This window comes from Equus przewalskii, chromosome 26 (genome assembly GCF_037783145.1).
Source record: "Equus przewalskii isolate Varuska chromosome 26, EquPr2, whole genome shotgun sequence".
NCBI lineage: Eukaryota > Metazoa > Chordata > Mammalia > Perissodactyla > Equidae > Equus > Equus przewalskii.
The window spans coordinates 38,510,181-38,519,481 of record NC_091856.1 but is presented as its reverse complement, the minus strand read 5'-3'; the positions used below and the strand labels follow the sequence as shown (position 1 = coordinate 38,519,481).

Here is a 9,301-nt window from a genome sequence, read left to right as displayed (position 1 = left end):
CCACCTTCTCCCGAGGCCCTGGGCCTGGTGTCCATGTGGTGGGGGGCCCTTCAGAGGTGTGCACTGGGCAGTCTCCATCTCATCCAGGCCGAGGGAGGGCTTCCCGGAGGAGGTCACTTCTTAGGCGAGACCCAAGTCCAGCTAGGCATACATGCTAAGGTTGGAGGTGGTGTGGAGGCTCCCAGGAACTGGAGGGTTCCGCAGTGATGGAGCCCGGTGTGCTAGAGGCTGGAGACAGGGCCGCCGCCCCCCACCCCCAGCTTTGGCTGTGTTCGGTCTCCCACCTTAGACCACTTCAAGGGGGATAGAAGGGTCATAAAGACCCCAGGAACGTGGAGGACCGTGTGAACAGCTTGTTCCCCAAAACCCTTTTACCCCTGATGGTGGCTACAAAATGGCAATTTTCTAATGATTTCATTCTTTCTGCATTTATTGGCTGGCATTTTTCTTTCACAAAGCTCCTCCACTTTAGAAATGTATCACTATGGACTCATGGTTTTTTAAACAATCAGTGGCGCAGTGGTTAAGTGCACACATTCCACTTCGGCAGCCCAGGGTTTGCCAGTTCGGATCCCGGGTGTGGACATGGCACCACTTAGCAAGCCATGCTGTGGCAGGCGTCCCACATATAAAATAGAGGAAGATGGGCACGGATGTTAGCTCAGGGCTGGCCTTCCTCAGCAGAAAGCAGAGGATTGGCAGCAGATGTTAGCTTAGGGCTAATCTTTCTCAAAAAAGAAAAAAAATCAACATATTATTATCTTAAAAAATTTTTTGTGTGGTAAAATATAATTATTGCTTAACCATTTGTAGGTGCACAATTCTGTCATCTTCTTTATACTCAAACTGCCCCAGATTTGGCCAGCGGGAGCCCCTCCGAGGCGCTTCTGTGGCCTTTGCACTTGTCCTGTACATTTTTGGGAGCACTTCCTTACGATCTGTTGCAGCTCCCAGGTCCCCCGTACTCCCTGCCCCACACCCAGGCTCAGCCCTTTCCCCAGGGAGCTCTGGTTCCTTTGGGGGGGTAGTTGGAACTCCCCATCTGGGCTCTGTGTGTGCTCCCCAATTCTCAGTCCTCAGCAGGCGGGGCTGGGAAAACCTATACAGTTCCCACTAAGACCCTGACGCCCCCACGCCCCTTCATTGTCCAACAAGTCTGTGTCTGGAGCTGTTAAAATGTCACTGGGAGGGGCCCACCGAGAGGGGCTCAGGAGAAAAGAGGTTCCAACTCATCCATGAGGCAGGGACTGCCACTCCTGGGACCATGAAGGGAGAAAGACACCGGCTTAGGCCCCAGGTCCCCGGGGCTGCTCTGTGGATGAGGCAGGGGGCAGGGGGTGGGAGGGAGTGTTGAGAGAGCTGAGTGACAACCCCGGTGGCCTGGGTAGGCTGTGGGTCAGGTTAAGGCTGGTGACCATGAGTTTCTGGTCTCCCTTCTTTAAAAACATTTACTATGAAAACACGGCAGAAAATTCAAACAGTGCACAAGTTGGCTATCTGTGTTTCTATCATTAGAGGCTATCCTGTATGTGGTCCTTTCGTCTTTTTTTCACATATATATAAGCACAGACTCAGAACAATAATTACTGATGCGTAGATTTTTTCAATGTACTGGGTTATTTCTTCCCACTTGTATCGGTTTGCTAGATTTGCCCTAACAAAGCACCACACACTGGCGGCTTACGACAACAAGAGTATTCTCTCCCAGGTCTGGAAGCCGAAGTCCAAGATCAAGGCGTGGGCAGGGCTGGCTCCTTCAGGCCACGAAGGAGGATCTGTTCCACACTCCCTCCCAGCCGCTGGTGGTCTGCGGGCCATCTTTGGCACTCCCGGCTTGTAGAAGCACTACCCTGACCTCTGCCTCCATCTTCAAACAGCGTTCTCCCCCTGCGTGTGCACGTCTGGGTCCAAATCTACTCTTTTTATACGGAAAAGAGTCGTGTTGAGTAGGGCCATCCTAATGGCCTCGTTTAAACTTGACGACCTCTGTAAAGGCCCTATCTCCAAACAAGGTCACATTCTGAGGTGCAGGGGGTGAGGACTTCAACATAGGAACTTGGGGGCACGGTTCAGCCACAGAACCACCAAACTGCAGACTAGAGAGACCCACTCCCCTGTCCTCTCCCGTGGATGCACCAGGACTCCACAGACACTGTCCCTCATGTATTTACAAGGACACTTCGGGGACATTCCCAGGTGGGTGAACCGGCTCAATGGCTGCTGCCATCTTGCCAGCTGACCTGGCGGCCCCAGCAGAGCGTTTCTTCGAGTCTTTGCCGAGAAGATGGTTACCACGTTTCAGCCCGTGAACCATCTCTTGTTCTGCTTTGTTTCTTGGACTAAGTGTGCGGTGGGACACGCCCTCCCATCTTCTCTCCGTGTCTGTATCTCCTTTTCTCTGAACCACCTGTTTGTTCATTGTCCGTTTCACCGTTTTTCTTATGGATTTGTAAGGGTATTTTTATACACAGAGAAATACACAGACATCTGGTGAACGCGAGCAGGTGTGGAGGGGCCTCGGGCCCTTCTCCAGGGCGGTGGTTTGCGGGTCCGGAAGCAGGAAAGTGGGGGTGGGCTCGCCCGCCACGTTGTCAAGGAGCAGCCAAAATACTGGTGGTGCAGTGGCAGCAGGTGCAGGGGAGGCCCAGGCCCCAGAAAGGGGCTGCCCGAACTCCACAGGGTATCAGGGTCAGCCCCCAGGCTCCAGGGGTGGCATGCTGGTGTGGGGTCCACGAAGGGGCCACGAGGCTGGAGGCCCTGGGGAAGGAGGCCCAGGCGCCGGGCAGATCCCACTCTCGGCCACCTGGCGGCGCAGAGTATTCTGGCTCCCAGGCTGAGTGGGGGAGGTGCAGCGGGTGACCCAACGGGTGGAGCGGGTTGTGGGTTCCAGTCAAGTCAGGGGGCTGGGCAGGGCGGGCGCACACCTGAGGGCTGCAGGCTTCCCATCTCCCCTGGGTTTTTCCTCCCAGCCCAGTGTGGTGTGGGCGGATCCCATGGGTCAGGAGGTCGTGGCTTCTAAGAGCCTTCTGGTGCTTCTTTTGAAAGGTTAAGAGGGGGAGAAGCCTGCGTTGGGAGACAGGGGTGTGGGGTGGGCTGGGAAGAGACACCTGAGCCAGGCTCATCCCCTACGAGTGGCAGAACGTCTGGAATGTGGGCCGGGCGGGTGCGGGGGGGAGACAGGGGGACGGGGACGGGACACGGACCTGCATGACAGAGCTCAGCTCTTGGGAGGGGGCATCCCTTCCAGGCGAGCTGATCACTCCTGTAATGTCCTGGTAATGCCAATGGGGAAACTGAGGCTGGGGGCAGGCTATTCATCTCTCCTACCCACTCCCTGGCTTTCTGGGCTGGGGTCCCCAAGAGACAAAGTGCTGTTCACTGCAGGGAGGGCTGTGGGGTCCACAATGGGGGTGATCTTGACCCAGAACCGCCCCCTCCCAGGCTGGTGCCCCTCACTCCCTGCCTCCCGGTCCAGTGGTCTTGGCGCCCATCACTACCCTCCCATGGTCCATGGTGAGCTCAGCCTGCACCAGGCAGCTTGGTCTCAGCCTCACAGGCCCAAGGCCAGTCCTGAGCATCAGGTCCCCTCATGGTCACACCCTCACGCTCAAACAGCGAGCCCTGTCCACCTTGTCTGCCCCTGTAGGTGACCTGAGGGGCGGGCGCTGGGTTGCGGAGGGCGGGGCACCCAGGAGCCTTTAAGAGCTCCCCAGGTCCCACCCACCTGTGCCCTGCCACTGCAGCTCCCCGCCATGGCTGAAACCTCCAAGCTCCAGCTGTTTGTCAAGGTGCCGGGCAGGCAGGGCTGGGGGGAGAACTCGGGAGGGGGTGTTCTGTGGTTCCGCTTTCTGGGGCAGGCCAAGGGGTGGGTCTCTGAGGCAGTGTCTGTGCCCCTTCCCCTGTGCTGGCTGAGTAAGGCAGGGGCAGCCTGGGGGACAAGGACCCAGTGAGCTGCCCCAAAGGGGTAGGGGTTCCAACTCCCAGCCTTGGCTCCTGGGCCCAGCCCAGCCCTCTTAGAGGAAAAAGCCCCTTGGTGGGGAGGTGCCAACCAGACAGCCAGCAGCCGAGGCCCAAGTGGAGCCTGGGGACAACACAGCAGGAGAGGGGGCCAGGCAGCACCATTGGTGCTCACGGCAGTGCCCGGGTCTGTGGCTCCTTGTGCACGGCTGCCAGGCCATGGCTGCCTGCCGACCCTTGGGGCGCTGGGCAGTGAGTGTGCTGCCAGCCACGGCGCCCCGTTTGGCGGGTGAATCACTCAGAAAACAGCTCACTCGGCCCACCCCACCCTTGCGACCAGCTTGCAGGGCCTGGGCCCAGGGGCCTGGCCTCTGCCCAGGCTCTGAAGATAAGGGTCAAGGGACCAGGTCTCAGAGCCTGTGCCCTCACCCAGCCTCCAGGCTCCCAGCAGCTCTGCACCCCTCCCCACCTCCCAGGGACCAAGTCAAGGGCCCTCACGGGCCACTTGTCGAGGCCGTGCCCAACCGGGCCCAAGCCCTGGAGCAGCTCCAGGCTCTTGGCAGTGGGAGGCCTGGTCCCACCCAGCCTGGTGGCTGGATTCCTGGGTCTGCTCCCTGCCCTTAAAACCTCTCTACTCCACCCACCCCAGGCAAGCGAGGACGGCGAGAGCGTGGGGCACTGCCCTTCTTGTCAGCGGCTCTTCATGATCCTGCTTCTCAAGGGCGTGCCCTTCACGCTCACCACCGTGGACATGCGCAGGTGAGCCCCCCACCCCAGCCCAGGGGACCCCTCCCTGGCCTCTGCTCCCCTTGGACCAGCCGCCTCCCCTTCGCCTCTGCCCACAGGTCCCCGGATGTGCTGAAAGACTTCGCCCCCGGCTCCCAGCTGCCCATCCTCCTCTATGACGGCGACGCCAAAACGGACACGATGCAGATTGAGGAGTTTCTGGAGGAGACGCTGGGGCCCCCCGAGTGAGGGCCCGGGCGCGGGAGGAGGACGAGAGATGGGGCCCCCAGGGAGGACACCGCCAGGACGGAGCCCGGGGGGCGGGGTGGCGGCACAAGGGTCTGACCCAAGTCCTTCCCCTGGCCCGACCGGCCCGCAGGTTCCCCAGCTTGGCACCCCGCTACAGGGAGTCCACCACGGCGGGCAATGACGTCTTCCACAAGTTCTCCGCGTTCATCAAGAACCCGGTGCCCGCGCAGGACCATGGTGAGGAGGGTCGGGGGCTGTGGCGAGAGGCGGGGAGGAGCTGCGCCCAGGCCGGCTCCTCACCGCAGCCCCGCCCCCAGCCCTGTACCAGCTGCTGCTGCGCGCCCTGGCCCGACTGGACAGCTACCTGCGCGCGCCCCTGGAGCACGAGAGGGCGCGGGAGCCGCAGCTGCGCGAGTCGCGCCGCCGCTTCCTGGACGGCGACCAGCTCACCCTGGCCGACTGCGGCCTGCTGCCCAAGCTGCACATCGTGGACGTGAGCGCGGGCTGGGCGCGGGGGCCGGTGGGGCGGGCCCTGGCAGAGGCCTTGACCGTGCCTGCGCCCCTCGCCCGCAGACGGTGTGCGCGCACTTCCGCCAGGCGCCCATCCCCGCCGAGCTGCGCGGCGTCCGCCACTACCTGGAGAGAGCACTGCAGGAGAAGGAGTTCAAGTACACGTGTCCTCACAGCGCCGAGATCCTGGCGGCCTACCGGCCTGCCGTGCACCCCCGCTAGCGCCCCCGCTGCCACCCTGACCACTTCTCTGCAGCCCCATAAAGGCATCTGCCCCAGTAAGCGTGTCCTGACATCCGAGAGACCAGAAGCCCCGAGATTTCTGCCACCCCCAAACTCCCACTGTGCGGCGCTCAGCTTCACATGACAGCCCAGAACGACTGGGGCAGAGAGCATGGTGGGTGGGGCACAGCCCATTCCTCTACTCATCAGGGATGGCAGGGACTGGATTGGGCTCCCAAACCAGTCAGGCCAGGGCGGGGCTGCAGGATGGCCAAGGAGGGTGGGGAGCAGAGCACACAGCCTGGACACCTCTGGGCTCCCAGCCAGCCGACATTCCTCCGCTCCGCCCCAGGTGGCAGGCCACCTCTCCTGTCCCATAGGACCTACTGTGTACATCGTGTAAGGTACTCATGGCTATGCCCTGCTGGGTGGGGTCTGAAAGAATGAGGGGTGTGCCCAGTGGGGGTGGAAACAGAGTTCTAAACTTGGGAAGCCCTGGCCCTGCTGCAAACGAACGACCCTCTCCACTCCTGGGCTGGCCAGGCAGGGACAGCTGGCGGCTCCTCCACCAGGAAGAGAGAATGGAGCCAGGAACATCTGTTTCTGTGCTGTGGCCCCAGGCCCAGATCGCAGGCCCCAGGGAATCCCTGATCCCTCTGCCCTAGCCAGCCCCCACGAGTGAGAGCCTGGCCAGGAGCTTCACCTGAGAAAGCCATTTATTTGACGTGGAAGGGGCTCCAGAAGCAGTTCTGTTCCTGCTGGCCAGCAGGACGGGCAGGTGGCGGTGGTGTGGTCTCCAGTGGTGGTCCCAGGGGCTGCCCCTCTCTGCAAAGGTGGACTCCTGGCAGGGTCACACTTTTTGCTGCAGCTTCAGGGGTCGTCAAAGTCTACACCACTGGCTGGTTTCTTACTAGGAGAGAAGAGCGGGTGACACTACAGGGGTATGGAGGGAAGGGCAGGGCTCCAGGGATGGACCCTGAGCACAGGAGGAAGGGGCAGGTGGGTGGGTACCTCTTGAAGCCAGGGTTGATGAGGGACTCTCCTGGACACCTTCTCCTGACCCCAGGTCCAGGGCCCCCTCTCTGAGGATCTGGGTCTGGGGAAAACAGGATGGGAGGGGGGTCCTGAACCCGGCAGGATCCCAGGACCATAACCCCCTCTCCACAAAGACAGATCCTCTCTCTGGAGCTTGAGGCTTGTTCGTGGGAAACTGAGTCCCAGAGGAAAGAGGACAGCCCCAGCCCATCATAGGTGACAGGCTTTACCTGGTAAGAAGAGCTGAGGCCCCACCAGCCTGGGGCTCTTCCTTGGGCTGGCGGCTGTCTCCTCCGCAGCTGGGGAAGAAAGCCAGGAATGGAGGCACAGGCAGGGGACCCTAGTGAGGGTGCCAGGTGCCCACCGCCCACCCTACCTGCCAGCTGCCGCTCCAAGCTGCACACGCGCTCTGCCAGGCCCAATGTCAGTGCCTGCAACCTGGAGGCAGCCTCTGGGCCCGGCACCTTGGAGAGGTCAAAGTCCAGTGCCGAGGGCCCCCCTGAAAGGGTCAGGGATGCTCTGTCCTCCTGCAGGGTGAAAGTCACAGCTTGCTGCTTGCAGGCTGCCCTGGGAAAGGAGCGGCGCTGAGTACTGAGGCCAGAGCCCCCGCGGCCACACCCTCCTCCCGCTCAGGGGCTCACCTGAACCGGGAGACGATGTCCTCAGCCGCACTCAGGCCAAAACGGGCTTTCTACAGGGCATAGGGGCTGGTCACCAGCTGCCCGAGACCCCAGAACCACTGGGGACACCCCAAACCTGCCCGACCCAGAGCCAGCCGGGACCCCAGGCCGATCTTAGGACCACGGCTACAGAGCCGGGGGAAGGTGTCCAGACCCTCCAGGATATCCCAGACCGCCCGTTCGACCCCATAGGTGGTCTGGCTGCAGGCAGGGCGTGCCGGGGGCTGCCATGCCCCCCAGGAGCCCCGTTACCCACGAGGGCCGCCAGGCTGTCCGGTGTGAAGCAGGTGCTCCAGAGCTCCGCGGCGTCCGTCACACTGCGGGGACGGGAGGTCAGGCGCGACGCGCAGGGAGGCCCGCGCTCCACCGCCCCGCGGACCCCACCACTCACCAAAGGTTGAAGCCGGCCCCGCTCCCCTCCCCCTCGCAGTAGCACACGAAGCGCGGGGGCCCAGGGCCGAGCGGCAAAGTGCACAGCGGCGGCAGCGGCATCACGGCACCCCGGGAGCGGGGGATTGGGCCAGGCCGGACGCAGCTGTGGGACTAGGGCGCCTGCGCGAGCTGATGGCTTCCGGGGGCGGGGCCTGCTCCAGTGGGCGGGTTCGGGGTGGTGCGGGGCTTAGGCCGCAGGGGCGGGGCTACGTGGGTGGTGCCTAGCCAGAGGGGAGCCTTCCCTGTGGGGCGTGGCCTGAGCCCGTGGGTGTGGCTTAGGGCTGGGGCGGGGTTAAGTGGGCGGTGCTTAGTCATGGGGTGGAGTCTGCGCCAGTGGGCGGAGCTCCCGGGCCGGGCTGTGCGGAGCGCTGTCCCGGCGGCGCGTGCGCTGCGCGGCGGGGCCCCGGGCTCCAGCTCTCTGGCCCGCGTGGCGTTACCCGCCCTGCGCGCCCGCCGTCCCCGCCGAGTCCGGGGTTCCTTCCTTTGCGCGGAAGTCCCTGCCCCGTGTCCAGCCCCGCTGCCGGCCACCCTCGCTGGTCCCAGCGGCCTCCCCCTGGCCTCCACGCCCAGTCTCGCCCTCCCCCGTATATTTCTCACGTCGTCTTCAGATACAAACGCAAAGCTTCCTAACGCCGAACCGAAGTCAAAATACAACAGTATTTTATGAATAAATTATGGTAACCAGCGCAGAAAGCTTCCGTCCCTCGTTCATCCATTCCATGGCATTTCCCAGCGCCTCTTCTGTGCCCCCTGCTGTCCTTGAGCGCACTTTGATGGAGGCCTCTATTCCCCTGGCGCTTGTGAGATCTAATGGGAGAGACAAACAGCTAACAACGAAAGATGACACTCTCAGGCAGTGCAAGAGCTATGCACTTCCGCAATTCGGATGGGGAGCAGGTGCCGTTGGAGCCGTGACTTTGGGGGAGAGAAGGATGGAGCACACCAGGATGGGGGTTCCCAGAAAGAGGGGCAGCCCCTGCAGAGGCCCCAGAGTGGGCACAGAACAGTTCTGCTCAAGGCTTTTCAAGAAGGCTAGGGTGACCACATGGTGGCCGTGGGGAGGGTGGCTGGTGGGTTCTTGAGCTATGCTGAAAATGTATTTCAAGTGTGCCTGTAGCCAAGCCTACCTCGTTTCCTGCTTTCTCCTGGTTCACAACTGTCAGTCCTTCTGAGGCTCCTGCCTCAAGGCCTCTGCACGTGCTGTTGTCACTGCCTGGCACGCCTTTTCCCCAGACTCACATACTTCCTTTAGGTCTTTTTTTTTTTTTTTAACTTTTTTTTTTTAAGATTTTATTTTTTTTCCTTTTTCTCCCCAAAGCCCCCCCAGTACATAGTTGTATATTCTTCGTTGTGGGTCCTTCTAGTTGTGGCATGTGGGACGCTGCCTCAGCATGGTTTGATGAGCAGTGCTATGTCCACGCCCAGGATTCGAACCAACGAAACACTGGGCCACCTGCAGCATAGTGCGCGAACTTAACCACTTGGCCACG

The 9,301-nt window shown here is 61.6% G+C and overlaps 2 protein-coding genes across 7 annotated transcripts; one reads left to right on the top strand and one right to left on the bottom strand.

Moving 5' to 3' along the window:
- The first annotated feature begins 3,707 nt into the window (after positions 1-3,707).
- On the top strand, positions 3,708-5,720 carry CLIC3 (chloride intracellular channel 3). Its single transcript, XM_070596269.1, has 6 exons — positions 3,708-3,788; positions 4,607-4,716; positions 4,803-4,928; positions 5,063-5,169; positions 5,250-5,425; positions 5,506-5,720. Exons 1-6 carry the CDS (start codon positions 3,753-3,755, stop codon positions 5,662-5,664), a joined length of 714 nt encoding a protein of 237 aa, XP_070452370.1. The 5' UTR covers positions 3,708-3,752; the 3' UTR covers positions 5,665-5,720.
- A 642-nt stretch (positions 5,721-6,362) lies between these two features.
- Positions 6,363-8,493, bottom strand: PAXX (PAXX non-homologous end joining factor). 6 transcript variants are annotated; one of them, XM_070596270.1, is made up of 7 exons: positions 7,771-8,493; positions 7,636-7,696; positions 7,341-7,390; positions 7,076-7,266; positions 6,930-6,998; positions 6,676-6,760; positions 6,363-6,597 (listed from the first exon to the last, which is right to left on the bottom strand). In XM_070596270.1, exons 1-7 carry the CDS (start codon positions 7,869-7,871, stop codon positions 6,552-6,554), a joined length of 603 nt encoding a protein of 200 aa, XP_070452371.1. In that variant the 5' UTR covers positions 7,872-8,493; the 3' UTR covers positions 6,363-6,551. The 6 variants fall into 6 exon arrangements, with proteins under 6 accessions (XP_070452371.1, XP_008542999.1, XP_008543000.1 ...); XM_008544777.2 differs by having other exon boundaries at positions 6,363-6,574; XM_008544778.2 differs by having other exon boundaries at positions 6,363-6,570.
- Between the last annotated feature and the right edge of the window lie 808 nt (positions 8,494-9,301).

What these genes read in the sequence shown, in the direction of transcription:
- CLIC3 (XM_070596269.1), top strand. Translation starts at nt 3,753, where the DNA reads ATGGCTGAAACCTCCAAGCTCCAGCTGTTTGTCAAG. An exon ending in AGCTCCAGCTGTTTGTCAAG is followed by an intron (nt 3,789 to 4,606) that starts GTGCCGGGCAGG and finishes CACCCACCCCAG; the next exon opens with GCAAGCGAGGACGGCGAGAG. An exon ending in ACCACCGTGGACATGCGCAG is followed by an intron (nt 4,717 to 4,802) that starts GTGAGCCCCCCA and finishes CTCTGCCCACAG; the next exon opens with GTCCCCGGATGTGCTGAAAG.
- PAXX (XM_070596270.1), bottom strand. Translation starts at nt 7,871, where the DNA reads ATGCCGCTGCCGCCGCTGTGCACTTTGCCGCTCGGCCCTGGGCCCCCG. An exon ending in CGGACAGCCTGGCGGCCCTC is followed by an intron (nt 7,391 to 7,635) that starts GTGGGTAACGGG and finishes TATGCCCTGTAG; the next exon opens with AAAGCCCGTTTTGGCCTGAG. An exon ending in GACATCGTCTCCCGGTTCAG is followed by an intron (nt 7,267 to 7,340) that starts GTGAGCCCCTGA and finishes CTCCTTTCCCAG; the next exon opens with GGCAGCCTGCAAGCAGCAAG.